Consider the following 16,964-nt stretch of genomic DNA (forward strand, 5'->3'; position numbering starts at 1 on the left):
CAGTCTGGGCGACAGAGCAAGATTCCATCTCAAAAAAAAAGTTTCTGCAAAATGACCTGGAAATTCAAACGATCACTGTGTCCACGGGAAAATGTTTCTTAGTTCTAAGGGTCCACTTGCAACCAGTCTTTTGAAACATGACCTATTCGTAAATTGACTATTGTGCTGATAACCAAAACTCATAAAAATCACACCCAGGGCAGTCCCAGCAAAGTGTAGAGAGTCAAAGCCCAGTAATGGCTTAAACTGTAAGTTTACAGGGCCAAGCCCAAAGCTAAGAATTCAAGGAGTTTTGCATCTCATACCCATTTTTCAGCTGCCCTTAAGCCAGCAGTTACAATTCACACACTCCAAAACTTCAGGCAATGCTGCTGGCCCCTGTACCATCTCCTCCACCGCCAGCTGACCAACCCTAAGGATTGTAGCTAACTGCACATTCCCCACGTGGATATTTGGGGACCAGTCAGAGAGCAGGTAGATGACCTGGGGACAGAATTGTACAGTGGTTAACTCCTCAGGCTCTAGAGTCTAAATGAACTAATTTTAAATCCTAATTACAATTCCCTGGCTGGATGACCACAGGCAGGTTACTTAAATTATCTGCACCTTGGTTTTCTCATCTGTAAAATGGGGATTATAATAATATCTACCTCTGAGGGTTTTAAATGAGATGACACATGTAGAATAACATCATGAGTGGTAGAGTGAGTGCTCACACTCACACGTGGGTTCCCCAATTCACAGCAATCACAGAAAAACATTTGTGTCTTCTGGCTCCAGTGTGCCACAAATGTAAAGAGTAATTACACTGACATCTTGATTGACTTAGGTAACCACTTTCTTACCTCAACATTACTGCTTTGTTTTTTCAACATTAAAGAAACTAAGAAATAATCCAATTTCTATTTGGATTCTGGTCTAATAGCTGACAAGGATTTGGCTTTATTCTAGTGAATAAAATGTCATGAAAAGGAGTTATTGAAGAGTTAGGAAGAAAAAGTGTAATGCACTAAATGATAGATTTTTTAAATCATCAGATTGTTTTCAGACATTCAGTTCCAAACTGGAACAAACTACCTCTGACAATAATTCCTTAAGAAAATGATTTTTCTAAATCGATCCATATAAACCAGGCTGAGTTATTAAGGAGAAAAATGCATTTAATAATATAGCATTTGATTGTGTATCATCCAGGAAAGGTGTACTGTAAAAAATGTTTTGATTATTAATTGACCGCTGGTAACTTTGGTGTCGTAAATACTTGTATTATATGAGGTAGACAGTTTTAAAAAAACTCTCCATTAGACAGACTTAAAATTTTGTAATAATATTTAAGGAAATGATAACATTATGAAAAAATGAAATATCCAATTAATGCTTAACTTTGTACAACTCGAATATAAACTTTAAAAATATTAGAAATTATAACATTTGAGTGCATATAACGTTTTGTACATTAGGATGAATTGCATGCTGTCCATTTCCTCTTTGCACTTTCAGTCACCTTAAATAAACAAATATATACAGCCTTAACAGAACAACAGTGCATCCAAAGCAAATGTGCATTTTAAATTATTTCTCCTGGCCAAGTCTTTTTTTCACTTAGCATTTTTATATTAGTATTTCTTATCATCCCCACCCTTTCTTTGACAGTTTGTAGTTCTCTGAACCAAACAAGCAACAGGTTTAGATTGGAAGACAGCAAAATCACTTAGGAAAAACTAAAACTCTTTTTAAGGGCTGGTACAAATTCCATTGATCAAACAACTTTATAGTCAAAGATGAGGAAGAAGCTAACTCTTCAAAGGGCCTACTCATGGGCAATGTTTGAAAACAATACTGGTGCAGGCTGGGGGAAAGTTCATGTTTTTGACTATCTGGGAATGGGTATTTCAATTTCTCTGTACTCTCTCTAGCTTCCTCCCAGAAGACAAATTCCACCCCTGTCTCCTTCCTTACTGCCTGTTCCCCATCTCCCACCCCAAGCTCAATGTAACACTTGGCTCTTTTCACAGTTTCTCATTACTAAGTTTTAAAAACATTGCCTAACTGATAATTACAATCTGAAACAATTCTTTTGGGGGAGCCCTGGGCTATTGCTGGCTGGTAATCTTTCTGGAATGTCAAAGAGAGGGGAGGGAACTTAGATTTTAAAGAAACTTCAGAGACAGGGACTTGTGTCCTCTTTCATCCCTCCCTTCCCCATTCCTGGCTCCTGGCCTGTCCCTTGATCCCCATCCTCCCTGAGGCCCACCATCTTCCCTCCTGATGGGACTCCTTCTACTTCTTGGTTCCTATTTCCTCCTTTGTAGCTCTTATCTTGTTTTGTTCCCCACTCCTGCCCATTTTTTTGGAACCGGGAAATCACTTTCCCCTTAGAAGAGCATGTCTGAATTTTGGCAAATTCTGTTGAAAGAAATCAATTAGAATCAGAAAGGGCATTTGGGTGGGCTACCTCCAGCCTGGGCTAATGCACCTCAGTGTCAGCCCCAGTCAGAGGCAGGCCTTGTGGTTTCTCATTATCCTTCAGGGGGTTCCATTTGGACTAATTCTTGTCATTCCATCCATACCAGTTCCCCTTGCCCCTACCAGAAAAAGCAACAATGAAGGCAGAGACCTGGGCCCTCAGGAGTGAGGTGAAGGTTGCCACTTCCTGGTACTGGAAGAGGCCAGGGCAAAGCTGGTAAACTCCCAGAGTACACAAATGGATGAGAGGAGCACTCATGGGCCCACCTCTCTCAAAGCTCTTCTATAGGCAGTACCATTCCTGATTTAACTATTCCTTTTGCCAGTTTCCCTATCTAACACTTTCTGTGTGGGAGGGCACAAGACATGGGCTATGAGATGGCCAGAGACCCCACCTTCTTTACACCAGTAAAAACCAACCAAACCAAGACGCGGTCAACGGTGATTCTTCCTCCCACATTGTTTCCCTTTTTAAACTGTTATTTTTTCAATCCATGGAGCAGTTGAGAAACGGGTATGCATCTCCTCTCCCCTCCCCTTCTACCAAAAGCTGTAAGACACACAAGGAAATCCAAAGCCACAGTAATAGAGAGAGAGAGAAAACACACACACACACACACACACCCAGAACAAAGAAATCCTCCTTGGCTTGCTTTTCCAGGGTGGCCAGGCAAGGTGTCAAAATCCGTATCTCCCTCTGGGCTGGCAGGTAGAAGGTACTGGGAAAGCTGCGCTCCCTCTCTCCCACCGGCTCTCACGTCCAGGCTGTTCCCTCACCCTCAGCCTCCCCCAGCTCCAGCTTCCTCGTCCTCCTCTCTGCAGCCAGGCCTCTCCTGCAAGGTGGACCTTGGCCCGCCTTGGTTCCGGGCCAAGGCAGTGGGAAAGGCACCGCTACCTGCAGCCGCACGACTCCACCACCATGTCCTCGTACTGCTTGTAGACCACATTATTGCCCGCGTCGATGTACAGGATGCTGATGGGAGTCAATTTGGTGGGCACGCAGCAGCTGGGCGGGGTAGAGCCGGGGTCCATGGAGTTCATCAGCGTCTGGATGATGGCATGGTTGGTGGGCTCCAGGTGCGAGCGCAGCGGGAAGTCGCATACACCCTCGCAGTGATAGGCCTCGTACTCCAGGGGCGCGATAATCCAGTCGTCCCAGCCCAGCTCCTTGAAGTTCACGTGCAAGGGCTTCTTGCTGCAGCGTAGCCTGGACTTCTTGCCGTGACGCTTGCCATGGCGACTGGCGAAGGCCGTGCGCCGCCGCCGGCGGCCGGGCGAGGGCAGCCAAGGCCCGGCGTCCGGGGCGCCCGACGGCGGCGGCCAGGACCCCTCGGCGCCCACGCCCGGGCCCGCAGCCTCCGCCGACCCCAGCTGCTCGCGCATCTCTGCGAACAGGTTCTTGCGCTGGGATCTGGTGAACACCACGAGCAGGGCCCTCTCCTGAGGGGGCCGCACCCTCCGGCCGAAGCCCAGACTCCGCAGGTCCGGGGGCGGCGGTTGCTGGGGTCCCCGCGCGTGAGTCTCGGCCTCCCCGGCGTCCAGCTCGCCCCATGCGGCCTGCAGCTCCAAGCACAGCTGCTTCCAGGGCTGGTGGCGCAGCCCCTGCCACACGTCGAAGACTTCCCAGCCGGCCGGCGGCGCCCCCTGCGGGTCCAGGGTCCGCGCGTCCAGCAGCAGGGGCGAAAGGCACGGAAAGAGCTGCACGTGGAGCGGCCCGGCTGGTGGCCCCCAGGGCGCTGAGGGCGCCTGGCGAAACAGCCGCAGCTCCGCACCCACCAGCTCTTCTTTGTCTGAGAGCATGGACACATCAAACAAATACTTCTGTCTCCGGAGAGGAGTGTGCGAGAGATCGTCTGCGAGATAAAAAATAATTACAGTCAGTTTCACTTAAGGGGGAGATCAGCCCGGTGCTCTTCGGCAGCCCCGGGAGGAAAAGGGCGGGGAGTGGGGGCAGGTCGGCCGGGGAGTCCAGCTTGCCCGGCCCGGGGCCTGACCACCCCGGCTTCCCATCTGGCTGGTGCATGGCGCGGGGAAGTGGGGGCGCCAGGGCAGGCCCCCTCCTCCGGGTCAGCTCCGGACTCTCAGGGCGGAAGTCGGTGGCTGCTGGCGAGGCGGCGGCAGCCTACCGTGTTTTCCCCCCAAAAGGCTTGGTAACCACTAATGTGCCCTTTGTGGTCTCGAGCCTGGGCCGTGCTTCCCTCAGGCCTCCTCCAGGCTGAGGAGGAGGCTGGCTGGTGCTCGTTCACGTCTCAAATGTCACCTCCTCCAAGTAGCCATCCCTGACCACCCTGATCTAAAGTAGCCTCTCCAGGTCCCTATCAGAGGACTGGCTTGATTATCTTCCCGGTACTTAGGATTATCTACAATTACCTTGTTTATTTTTATCTCCTTAGTAGTCTGCCTTTCCCAGAAACACTCTGCCCGCCTTCACCAGCCCACAGGAGCTAGGCCGATGTCATAGTCCCCCTTGCTCCCCTCAGTGCCTAGGGCGATGCCTGACCTGGAGCACATGCCCGTCGGTTAAGTGGGAAACTTCTACCGCAGTGAGTCTTAATCTGGCTCACTAAAATGTCCTGGAGAACTGAAAAACTTCCAGAGCCAGGGCCTGATTCAGCCTATTGAGTCAATGTCTAAGGACAGGACTGGGCATGGGGTTTTGTTTATTGTTTGCTTTTTTTTTTTTTTTTTTTTTTTTTTTTTTTTTTTTTTTTTAACTCCAAGATGATTTAAAGGTGTAGTTCTAGTTTAGACTCACTAGTCTGGGGTAACATTGCTGCCCATCAGGCGGTTTGGGTGGGTCCAACAGTGCAGGCAGAATGAAGAGCTGGTGAGGGATTTATTTATGTATTCACCAATCATTAAACAACAAACAAAACAGCCATGAAGTTTCAGAAGTATTGGGGACAGGGGGTGAGAAGTGAACAAACACACCTTGCATCTATCCATTGAGAACATCCTGCAGTCAATGAGAAAAATATATACCTGGAAGGCAGAAAACCTCAGCCAGGGACAAGTAGATACACACACACACACACACACACAGAGAGAGAGAGAGAGAGAGAGAGAGAGAGAGACTTTCCCATCTCTCCTCCCACTTCCAATCTAAAATTCTCCCGCTTTGCAACTATTCCTGAAGATAAAAGGTTTGGTCATAAGTGAGAAAAAGAAATTTAGGACAGGTGAGGTAGGGGAGTATAACAGGCTTTTAAAATCCAAGGCAAATTCTTCAGAACCAAGGCAAAACTGGACTTCTTTTTTGACACATTTGTGCACGAAGCCAACTCCACTTCAATGTGCAAGGCGGAAAGCTAACCAGATTTTCCTGGGCTGCCTTCCCATAAAATATTTACAACCTAGCAAATACAAAAATCCCCAAAGCCCCCAGCCTTCCCCAGAAGCTAGTAAAGTTTGGGTCGATTTCAATAGTAAAAGTGTCACTGGGCCCAGCATCCAAGCCTCTGTACCAGTCCAGATGTAGCCCAGGGGCGCTGGCTCTGGAGCCTCAGCCACACCCAGTTTGTACTCGGGGCTGACCGTAGCATTGGCTGGTTCACTCTTACACACATGCCCCAACCTGAGATGGGGTGTGGGAAGGGTTAGAGAGGTGAAAAGGGAAAAGCTGCTGCAGGCAGTTGATTTATGGAAGCCAAGACCTTCAAACCGACCAGGGTCACATTAAAATCAGGGGGAATTCAGCACACTTTCTTCTCCTTCAAAGAAACCTGTGTCTGACAATGCTCAGCCACCACCCAGATCTCTGGACCTACTGCCTTAAGCTTGGCTTCCTGCCTCTCTCCCCAAACTAGGGATGAGATGAGAGCAACAAATCTAAGGCACTTGCTGCACTAGCTAAATGTTGTTAGGGATAACATATTTCTAATCTATATCCACCTGCACAGAACAGTTCTGAAAGGTAATTACTTGTATTATTCTCATTTTACAGATGAGAAAACCAAGGATTGGAGAAATTAAGGTATTGCCAAAAGTCAGACAGCTAGAAAGTGATGAAGCTAAGAGCCACACTTATGTCTATGTAATTCAGAGTTGGAGCATTTAGCCCCTAAGCCCCATTGCCTCTCCACTGTAGTCCAGGCACTAGAGTCTAAAAGTAACCAGAAGTGGCCAGTGTATAAGAAAAGGGGGAAAGAGTCCAAATTATTTGCAGGGTTTGCTAGGAATAAAATCTAGGCTCCCTTAGGAAATCATTTCCATCTTTGCTTACACAACTCTTGAGATGGTTTGCCACTGGCTGCAGTGTATTAGTCAGGTGTAAAGAATTATGATTTATTTCTCTCTCATGCAATATGGGAGAATCAGCCTGCTTTTGTTTTTACTCTTTTAAAAAATATATATGTGGGCCAATAAATGATTAATTTGCACAGCTGAGTTAAAACTGAGGCAAGCATCTATAGAGAAAGAGCTCTTACTGATTCTGCAGCCTTAGGATTTCTGATGATCTTTCCAGCAAGACCAGCCCACCCCTACCCTTTCCAGGTTTCAGTGCAAGAATGCAAATGGGACTTCAGCTAATTCTCTGTTCTCTTCCTACACCAGCTCTGTCACCTACTCCAAGGGGCCTCACCTGTGTGCATGTGGCCACTCCAGCTCACAGCTTAAAGCTGTGCAGTTTCACAGGTGCACACATCAGTGTTGTGATCTACCTTCGGGGGAACTGAATGGATGAAGAGTCTGTCCAGACCCTGGAAGTGAGCTTAGGGATATTTGGGCAAGAATTCTACAGCCCCGGTATCTGGAGCTTGGCCTGGAATAGTGACTCTTAAAGCCACTAAATCTGCAGTGGTCTTTAAATCTGAATCCTCAGCATCTCATAGGCACTGGCTAAAAATGCAAATTCTCTCTGGCTCTAGAGGCTTGTGGTAGGGTCTAGAATTTGCATTTCTAGTAAGCTCTCAGATAATTCTGATGCTGCTGATCCAAGGAATTACTCTAAGAACCACTGATCTAAGTGGGGGTTGTCCTCTAGGTTCTTTGAATTCACAACCAAGTAGGGAGGAGCACCAAACAAAGTGCTGTAAAGCATAGGGCCAGGGCAGCATCTAAGGCAGTACTCACCAGGACCGAGTCAATTCTACCTCTCCCAGCCCATTTCTGGCCCCCAAAACCACCCCCATTTTTTTATCCTTTCAGCCACAAGTTCTTTCCCCGGGTCTCCAGTACCTCTAACCCCTAAACAGAAGACCCAAGAAGGTGGCTCCTCTGTGCACCTCCCCTGCAGACCACATTCCCCACCTGTCTAAACCTGCATCACAGAAATAGCTCAGAGGAGGCATCCAATCTGGGAAGTGAATATAACACCATGCACTGTTACCCTGAAGACACTTTCCCTGCTGCCTGCTGACCTGGCATCACAGAGCCTGGCTCAGCTGCTATGAGCCATCTGTGGGCAAAAAGCCAGACCTTCATACTCCCTTCCACAAGCCTCCTCTCCCATTAAGTCTTGTATAAATGAAGACTGATGTCATCAAATGATCCTCTCTCCCACCCCTTTGACTAAAAAAAATGCACTTATCACTTCAAAATCTGTGGCACTTTCCCATATCCTGGGAGTGAATCCTATGCTTTGGGTCCTTAAATTGAAATTGACCAGAAATACATGGTGGAAACTTTTTATTTCCCTTTTACTTTGCATCAACCTGGTTTGTTATAGCTTATTCACACCTCTGCTAACAGTGTCTGCTGAATATTAGACATACAAACATTTCCCGTTACAATTGCTGGATTTGGGCTTATCTTCTTTCCCTGGCAGGTGCATAGAGAACGGAGGGGGAAGAGAGAAAAATAAGAAGGAAGGAACAAACCATGGCATATTAGAAGATACTCCTTCATAATGGTCAACAAGTTGGTAAAAGGCTGAAAGCACCTCAAACATATATTTCTGGTGTAGAATTTAGGAAAAATTTAAAAGAGGGGAGATGTTGGTCAAAGGGTACAAATTTTCAGTTAGGGTGAATATAAAATAAAATTTTAATTAAAAAAAAAAAACAAGAGAAGAAATGGTACCTATTTGCAAGGTAAGTACCATTGCACCCATTTTAAATGAGGAAACTGGCTTAGAAAGGAAAAGGGCATCTGTTCACGGTCACAGTACGTGGTTGGAGAAAGTTGGAGTCGCAAACTCCAGAGCAGAAAGAGAAGATGCCCGCAATGCCAAAGGCCAGACGCCTGGGGAACCTCAGCCCCAGGAGGACGGCATGAGGGAACGACACGCAGCTGCAGGACACTGTGCGCCCGCCCACTCCAGCCTGCCCACTCCAGCCTGCCCACTCCAGCCCCAGTGCCTTCTGCTGGGGTCTACTTCCTTAAGCTAGCCTGTAGAGGGTTTCCAAAAACCAGAAACTTCCTTTGGTTGGAGGTGGGAAGGGCCCAGCATTGCATTTTCCCAAGACATCTCTGAGATATATACTCAGTTTGAGGTCACTTTTGAGAGTCCTAGTTGGATTTTGTCACTTGCCTGGCTGTGCACCCACGGTTCCAGCTCTCCAGATTTGCAGGATTCTTGGCACGGCAGACTCTGGGCTCCACGAGATTCCTCCGCGCGCATCTGGCTCACATCTCTGAGTACGCAGTGACCCCGATAGTTACTGGTCAGACGTCCCGCCACGCCTCCCAGCCATGTTCTCCGGAGGCACAGGCCCCGCGACTAGGCCACTATTCAGAAAGTCGAGAAGATAGTGGACTTCCTATCCCCAACCCCCAGGCAGGGAGAATCACCCATCTTTGCAAGAGAAACTCTAGGCACCTTTCCCTCACCCCCTCATTTTAGAGCCAGCAGCAGCATTGAGCGCTTGTAGGGCACCACCTTTGTGCTAGGCACGTGCTCAGAGATTTAATGGTCTCTCTCACTGAATCTTCACAGCGAACGTCTAAGGTCAGGCCTACGGTGATACTCACTTATGGATGAAGAAACTGAAACTCTAAGAGGTATCTTGCCCATTGTCTTGAAACTAGCAAAGGAACAGGTGTTGAAGGTCCTAATTCCAAGTGCTCTGATCCCAGTCCTGCAGCCATGCCTCTCTACCAGGGTCCTGTTTGGGCAGGCAGCCAGGAAATAGGACATAACTTCATCATCAATGTAATCAAGGTGGGCTGGGTTCCCCCAGGATTTTTTTCTTTTCTTTTCTTTACTACAAAGAAGACCTCCAAGCTCAAAATTCATGACTGGGCTTGGAGTCATTTTCTCAACTAGGTCTCTCACGTTCAGCACTGCACTGAGGGGGCAAAGTCCATCAGGTTGGAAATAGAGCCAGGTGTACTGGGTGAATAAAAATGAGCCACCAACCCTTCCCCCTGGAGTGTGAAGGGCTTTAAGGGGAATCTGTGTGCCTGAGGAGATACTCATCCTGAGTCAGGCCTCTGTTGAGATCTGAGCTTTGCAAGCTGCTGATGCATTGCTAGCATTCTTACTGAGATGTGAGTTCAGGAAGCAATCCATACAACTCACCCTTTCCAGGGTGCTCTTTCTTAACCCCAGTACTCGTGCCTGACCCCCCAGCATATAATCGTAAGAGCAAACAGTGATGTAGCACTAAATCTGTGCTGGGCATGATTTAAATTCTCAACTTGTAGTAACTCATTTAATCCTCAAAATCACTTCTGAGACAGCCATCATTCTAAACTAAAAGAGACAGCTTGAGTAACTGGCTCAAGATACTAAGTAGTAGAGCGGGCAGTCTGGCTCCAGTATCTGTGCCACCACCCTAGACATCCTAGCCCTGATCTCTGTGCCTTGTAGAAACCCTGAGAAACTCTTCGATGCTCCCCGTGCCTGGAGGGAGGGCATCAATCCCTGGCCGACAGGAGTCACTCACTTCAGCAGAACTGCAGCAGTCATTCCTTCAGCAGAAGGAATGTCGATGATTGGACTTGTGAAAGAATTTATAAGGAAATTTAACAGGGCTACAGAGGGGTGCAAATGAGATAAGGTGTGAAAGAAAGACTTCTGAACACAAATGTCAGTCATTACTGATGATGTGGAACGAGCATAGGAATTTAAAGTCTAAGAGACATAAATTTGAGTCCTGATCTGTGACTTAGTGGCTGGGTGACCTTGGGTAGACTGGGTCACATAATCTCTCCCAGCTTCATATGCCTCAGCTATAAAATGAGAGAACCACCTCTACCTTGCAGGATCATTGTAAAGGTCAGAGTCAAAGTACTCAGGGATGTGCATGGTACGTGGAAACGTTCAATGAATGCAGTCAATATTTCTGTAACTACTTACATCTTCTAGGGGAAGGTGCACCTGTCCTCCTCTTGACTTCCTTTGAAATCCAGTTCTCTGGACTTCAATCCTTGTGGTCCAGGTGTCTCCACAAGATTCCAGAAGTGAGTGGAGGAAAGGTGCTAGGAACCATGGGAAAGATGAAGACGCTTCCAGTTCCTGCTTATCTTAAGTCAAGTGAAAGTCAAGGCTCATGGAGGCTGCAGCATCACCTCATCATCCCGATTCTTCTCAGTCCTGTGAGGCCGTATCACCACTGCTGTCCCTCCCACAGTGCCAGGTGAATAGACAACCTCCACCCCAACCACATCAAGGATCAGGCCCTTCCTGCAGGTTTCCTCTTCTGCAGGGGTCAAGGCCAGTGACAGCGCTTGTGCTAACCCAAATGATTCCCAGGCTGGCAGTGCAGCCCTGAGAGGCCTGAGGATCTTTTTCTTTCCCGGCTTTGGTATCCTTTTGTGGGGGCACAATCTGACCACAGGGCCAGTCTGGGGTGGGGATAGAGAGGCAGATGTTACTGATCTTCACTGTACAAAGGGCCAGACACATATTGATGGGGAGGGCTGCAATGGAGGACCCCTTGGGCTGCAGCATGAGGCTAGGTCTGTGGTGCTTGTCACTTTTGAAGGAAGGTTTCATTGGCAGGTCTGTCCTCAGTGTGTGTTCCTTCTCATTGCACACTCACCAGTCCAGCTTTTCTCATGTCTCTTGGCTTCCCCAGAGCCCTCCCCAACAGCTTGCCCTGTATTTCTCCTTCCAAAGACCAGAGGGGTCCAAGGCGAGTCTTCCATGGAGTCTTGGAGAGGCTTTTCCACTCTCTCCCTCAGGCCTCCAGATGTAGGCCCTTCTCTTCCTGAGGGACCTGGGCCTTGTAGACTCCACAAGTTAAGTGGTTCTGGTGGCCTGCCTGGATCCCTTGGATTTCTCCAAGTATCGGTATAGCAAGCGCTGGCTCAAAGTGAGGCAAATGAATGAGAGTGGAGAGAAAGAAAAGAAAGGGGATCCTTGAATCCCACTCAACTGAAAACAGCTTCACACCCCTCACCTCGGGACCTCAGCAGGGCCTTTAATGGCCTTAGCTCTAACCCTAAGATGCCTGTTTCTGACAAGCAGTGATGACTGGAGAGGAGCCCTCTCCCCTGAGTGCTGATCACCGCATCAGGAGCTCCAAGGCGCTTTAGGGAAACTCCTTTTGTTTTTAGAGGATGAAACAGATTCATTTACAAAGTAGTTTTCCTGAACTTAGTTAATGACCCTGATGGCCGCGTGCTCTCTTGAAGGGCCAGGCAGGCAAAGCTGAGATCAAGGACACTTCACTGTACTTCTCTTTTCAACGGGGTCCCATTCTGGGCTCCCGACCACAGCGGCTCAAATCTTAATTTGGCATCACTACAGATGAAACCCAAACCGAAGCTCTCGTACTGTTCCCGCAGTGAGCCCTCCCTCCCTCCCCATCTCACTGCGACGGCGCACGGGGCCTGCCCTTCACCTGGAGCCCGGACCTGGGGGGTTGGCTAGGGGCGGCCTTCCCTGCACTGTCGACCGGTAAGTCACCCGGAAGCCCAGGGGAGCAACCAGGTCCTCCAGGAAGGCTAGGGGAGCGGAAATGGAGGAATCCTCAAGCTGCCATCGGAGCTGGAATATGACAGGGAGGCTTGGCTTAAGTTTTGAAATCAAAAGTAGAAGGAAGGGTGTCCATTTTATGCGGCTTCCGCTCCCTGACCAGTTCTGAGGTTGCAGGTGGGGACGAGGGTTCAAACTGGCTTGTAGTCGCGGGGAGGATATTGGACTCAGTGCGCGGGAGAAACCGCTGTGCTGTGCCCTTTAAGGTGCTGGGCCGGGTGCAGCCTGGGAGGAAGGGAGAGCCGCAATCTCTGTCTGCGGCGTTCATATAGGTCTGACTTTCGAAACAATTTAGCAAAATGAGATTCGTGGGCCTTAGTCTATTCCTAGTTAATTTCCCTCCACACTGAGCTTCGGAGCGGCAGTGGGCTGAGAAGTGGAGTGGGAGCTGGACCAATTTGCCTAGAAGCCAGGTTTGAAAAGCAGGCGCACCGATTCGCCTGAACTCCTAAGTTATTCAGGGATGCCCTCCGCACCCCACTAAAGCCAATCCCCTGCGCTGCCCCTGTTCCCGCCCTCTGCCCCTCTCCCCAGGCTAAACCAGCCTGGGCTAGAGGCCCGCCCCTCGCCTCTTTCACGCCCACTCTCGGGTCCCTAAACCGTGCCCCGCCCCCAGGCGCCGGGGCCACTAGCGCCGCAGCGCGCGCTTCCCTAGGAACGTTGTCCAGCGCCGCCCGCCGCCCGCCCCTTCCAAGCTCTTGCAGCCCCTCACCCCAAGTAGACCCAACCCTCAGTCCCCAGCAATGCTAATGGACTGTCTTAGAAGGCAGAGAACGGCAACCCTGGAACCCATTAGTCCAAGGAGGACCTATTTAATTTCTGTAAACAGGAGATACTATTTAACAGACTTTGAGCTTAAAAATAAACAGTCAGGGCTTGGGGTGGGGGATGGAGGGATGTCAAGCAACGGAATGGCACTGTGAATCCACATTCCGGCATTCCACACCTCGAGGGCTCGGCTCGATTCAGTCCCCTGGTCCAAAGAGCGTCGTTTGACCCGGGTTATTCAATACCCGAGGGGTTATCGAACTAATGCCCTTCCTTTTACTTAAAAGCGCCCAAGGATTATTGTTGATTTGCTCTGGGGCCTTTGGTGCACGCAGTAGTCCTAGCAGGAAACAAAAATTCTTGTTCTGCCCTATTTCTATCATACCTTCTTCCTCTCCACCTCTCCATCTCATTCCCTTCTTCCTTCTCCTCCACCGCCCCAGAAAGACGTCACCACGTTCGAGGAGGTGTGTAAGAACCCCAAGGACTCCAGCTAAGAAAAACATGTGGTGTTAGGGCCTCCGATGCAGTGCCCTGCGTTCCCCGCGGGTCCAGGTGACACGCATCCTCTCCGGTCGGAAAGAGGAGCTTTCAAGTCCTGATTGAATTGGGGGGTCGGGAGGGAGGAGAAGAGGGATTCGCAAGGCCTGACGTGATCTGTGGTTTCAGTGACTTTTTTCTTTTAATGCGCAGAAACCACAAGGATGTTTGAGCAAGTTTTTAGATCCCCTCCCCCACCGGCAACTCCACCGCGCAAACTCCCAGAGGCCCGAGAGCCTCCCGCGTTAAGGAAAACGCTATGTCCGTCTCAGATTAGCCTCCTTTGCCAAGGAAACTCGCCAAGAATCCCTGCGCAACCTGCGCTCTCGCTGTAGAACATACTAGGTGGTCTTTCTTGCTCTCTTTTTAGAATCTTCTTGCTTTTCCCTGTAAGGCAGACCTTAAGGCCTTAAGGATTGGAACTGCAATAACTGATGTTTAACAGCAAGTCAGTGGCTAAGAGTTTGGTCTGTGGCCTTAAATATGCCTTAGTTATTCGAACCAGAAAAGCAACACTAACTTTTAGTTTAAGACTTCTTTCCCTTACCCCCGGGCTTTTTGCAGGACCTTCCAGTTCACCTGACTGGAGGAGGACCCTGAACCTGGACGGTGGCGCAAAATCCGTGTCCGCGCCCATGCAGGCGCACCCTCACACGCACACACTTGAACGCTTAGCAAACCTTTTCCAAGGCTGTTCCCTCTTTCCGGGGAAATAAAGCCTAGATTGGAACCTTCTGCCCAGCTTCCTCATTTGGCCGTCTGGTCTGCATTAGTGTTTTTATAAGGGACTCAAACAAATCGAATACAAGGTCACCAAATAATTAACAGTTGTGAATTCCCTCCGTCCCCATTAAAATACTTCCCTGCTTATATTTCATTTTCGGTTTGCCAACGACAACAGGGTACGGCAAAAACACTGCCGAGTTGATTACACCACTCTGCGGCCCAGGTCCACCCAGAAACCCGCTGTTTTGCGTAACATGAGGTACCAGATGAACTTCAATCGCGAAGGAACTACGCAACTCTCTGAATGCCCTACCTACAGCCAGGCTATTCCCAGAATGGTCCTGCTCTGCCCTTTGATAATCACGACCCAGAAGGTGAACGGAGAAGCCAACAAACAACCAGTGGCAAACTGTCTTGACAGTTATTTCTAGGGCATCAAGTTCTTCAAGGATGTTCCCATCTCGTTTTGATTTTTATCTGTTCCTTACTGCCTCCTTTTTGAGAGTATTATTACAACAAGAAAAAAGTAAAGGGTATTCTTATTTCAAAGTAATCTGGAAACCTAACTCACAGTAATAGTCTTAGACTTATTTTGGTTCTCTCATTCTTGAGAGTTGTTTTTTCCCCTTGTTGAAATTATGTGGCACTTTTCACTACATAAACTGAAGTCTGAGTCTCTCTCTCTCTCTCTCTCTCTCTCTCTCTCTCTCTCTCTCTCAGCCCTGCTGAATTCATAGAACTAATTGTCTGGCTTTCTCAGGCCCCAGGGCTGGGGATCCAGGGCCCCAGGACTAGTAGCCTTTTAATGAGTCATTTCATGAGCAAATTGTAATTTTACCATAACCAACCTTGTCCATTCTCATCCCATGATGGCACTGAAACACATATGCACACACCTTCTCACCTTTATGGATCCAACATCATTTTAAAAGCACAATATAAGAGCATTTTTTAAAATCAGGGATAACATGGTTTGTGCCTCTGCTAAAATAAGAACAGGAAGAAGCAAGGCACACCAAAATTCAGACCCTCACACCTAGTTTCACTCACACTCCTAACTTGGTCTTAAGTGACTGCAGACAAATTATTAGACTGGGGGGAAATCTTTCCATTTTTTGTCTTCCGCTTCTTGTCACCATCCATTAGAAACCACCTCACCCCTTAAATTATCTACACAGTGCTCTAGTTATACATGCAGGGTCTCGAATCTTATATGAGCCCCACCTCTCACTAACTGTGTGACCTCAAGCAACTTGCTTAACTCCTCTGTCTTCTTTACTTCACCTATAAAACGTGGTGATGATAGCGTTTTCCTAGGAAGTAGTTGTGATAACTAAGCGAAATAATTCATGTAACAAAATTTAGTGCAATACTTGGTACACAGTAAATTTTCAATAAATCGTGATTACTATTACTCCTAGGTGTCTGGAGAGCATACTGAAAGAAGGGACCTGTTTTAGGTTTTTGTTGTCGTTGTTGTTGTTGTTGCTGTTGTTGTTGTTGTTATTGCAATAAGTTCTCCTCCTGGAGGATAGGGAGAAGTGGCCCGGGATGGGGTAGTACAGAACTTGCTTTCTTTATAAACCTAAAGCGTTCTTCATTCACTTTGGGCAGAGTTTATGCCTGCTCTCCCACTTTCAACCATAGGCTTCAGGTGTAACTTTGGGGTTTCCGGGTACGGAAGGCTTTTTACAGAGCATGTCGCCCATGCCTCCTGGACTGGCTTCGGGGCTCCTTTTTTTCCTTCGCTCCTCCCCTTGGGGGACCCCTGGCTCCTCCGAGCCAGGCCAGCCCCACTCGACGGCGATTTAAACATCCCTCAGGCGAGGCGGCAAGTTAGCGGAGCTGGCCCAGCTCTAGGCGGGCCGCTGCTCTTTCCTCCTCGCCAGGCTGTCCACGCTTTGGGGGAGGGGACCTTAGGGGGTTTGGCGCGGTTAAGAGCCCCATGTGAGAGGGGCGGAAGTCCTCCCCAGGAGCCGGGGATGCGCGGCTGGCGGGTCCCTTCCATCACGGGAGACGAGACACCGTTTGATGTGTTATGACATGAACCCTCAATTAGATCGCTGAGTTGAAACACTCCAATCAGGGGCCCGATGCTAAGCAAGCCCCGGAAGGTCCAGCCTGAGGTCACCGCCGGTGACACATCAAATCAAAATCAGTGAGAGGGAAAGTGAGGCTTTCCCTTTATCAAGCTGGGGCTGCAGCCAGCAACGCATCCCCTCCTCTACGCACCCCTCCTGCCCGCGGCTCCGCACTCCTCCCCCCCGCGCGGCGTGCGGCAAGCCGCACCGCCTTCCCAGTCAACGAACTGCCTTTCTTCGCATTTTCTGGGAACCTGGAGACGCCGAGGAGACCGCGCCTTTGAAGCTGCGGTCCGGGTGGTCATGCAGCGTCTCCTCCCGCTGTGGACCGCTCGCATCCGCATCCCCAGCCCTAGACGGCATTCCGGGGTTGTAGCGGGCCTTGTGGATCTTGGTCCTGCTAGTCTGGAGGCCTTGGCTGGGGAACAGAGGCCTCCCCAGACTGGGTGCACATGCAATCCCTCCTCTATCTCCAGGATCCGGGGCTCACAGCGCAGTGGCGGGGTGGGGTGGGGGTG

General features: G+C 49.2%; 1 protein-coding gene across 1 annotated transcript in view; it reads right to left on the minus strand.

Annotated features, from left to right (window-relative positions):
- Positions 1–1,139: 1,139 nt before the first annotated feature.
- Positions 1,140–16,964, minus strand: part of GDF6 (growth differentiation factor 6) — an 18,742-nt gene continuing 2,917 nt past the window's right edge. Inside the window, exon 2 of the mRNA XM_017875303.1 lies at positions 1,140–4,319. Coding sequence (XP_017730792.1) covers positions 3,358–4,319 — 962 coding nt within the window. The 3' untranslated portion in view covers positions 1,140–3,357. The remainder of the gene's footprint in view (positions 4,320–16,964) is intronic.

This window comes from Rhinopithecus bieti, unplaced genomic scaffold (assembly GCF_001698545.2).
Source record: "Rhinopithecus bieti isolate Rb0 unplaced genomic scaffold, ASM169854v2 scaffold_8760, whole genome shotgun sequence".
Classification (NCBI taxonomy): Eukaryota; Metazoa; Chordata; class Mammalia; order Primates; family Cercopithecidae; genus Rhinopithecus; species Rhinopithecus bieti.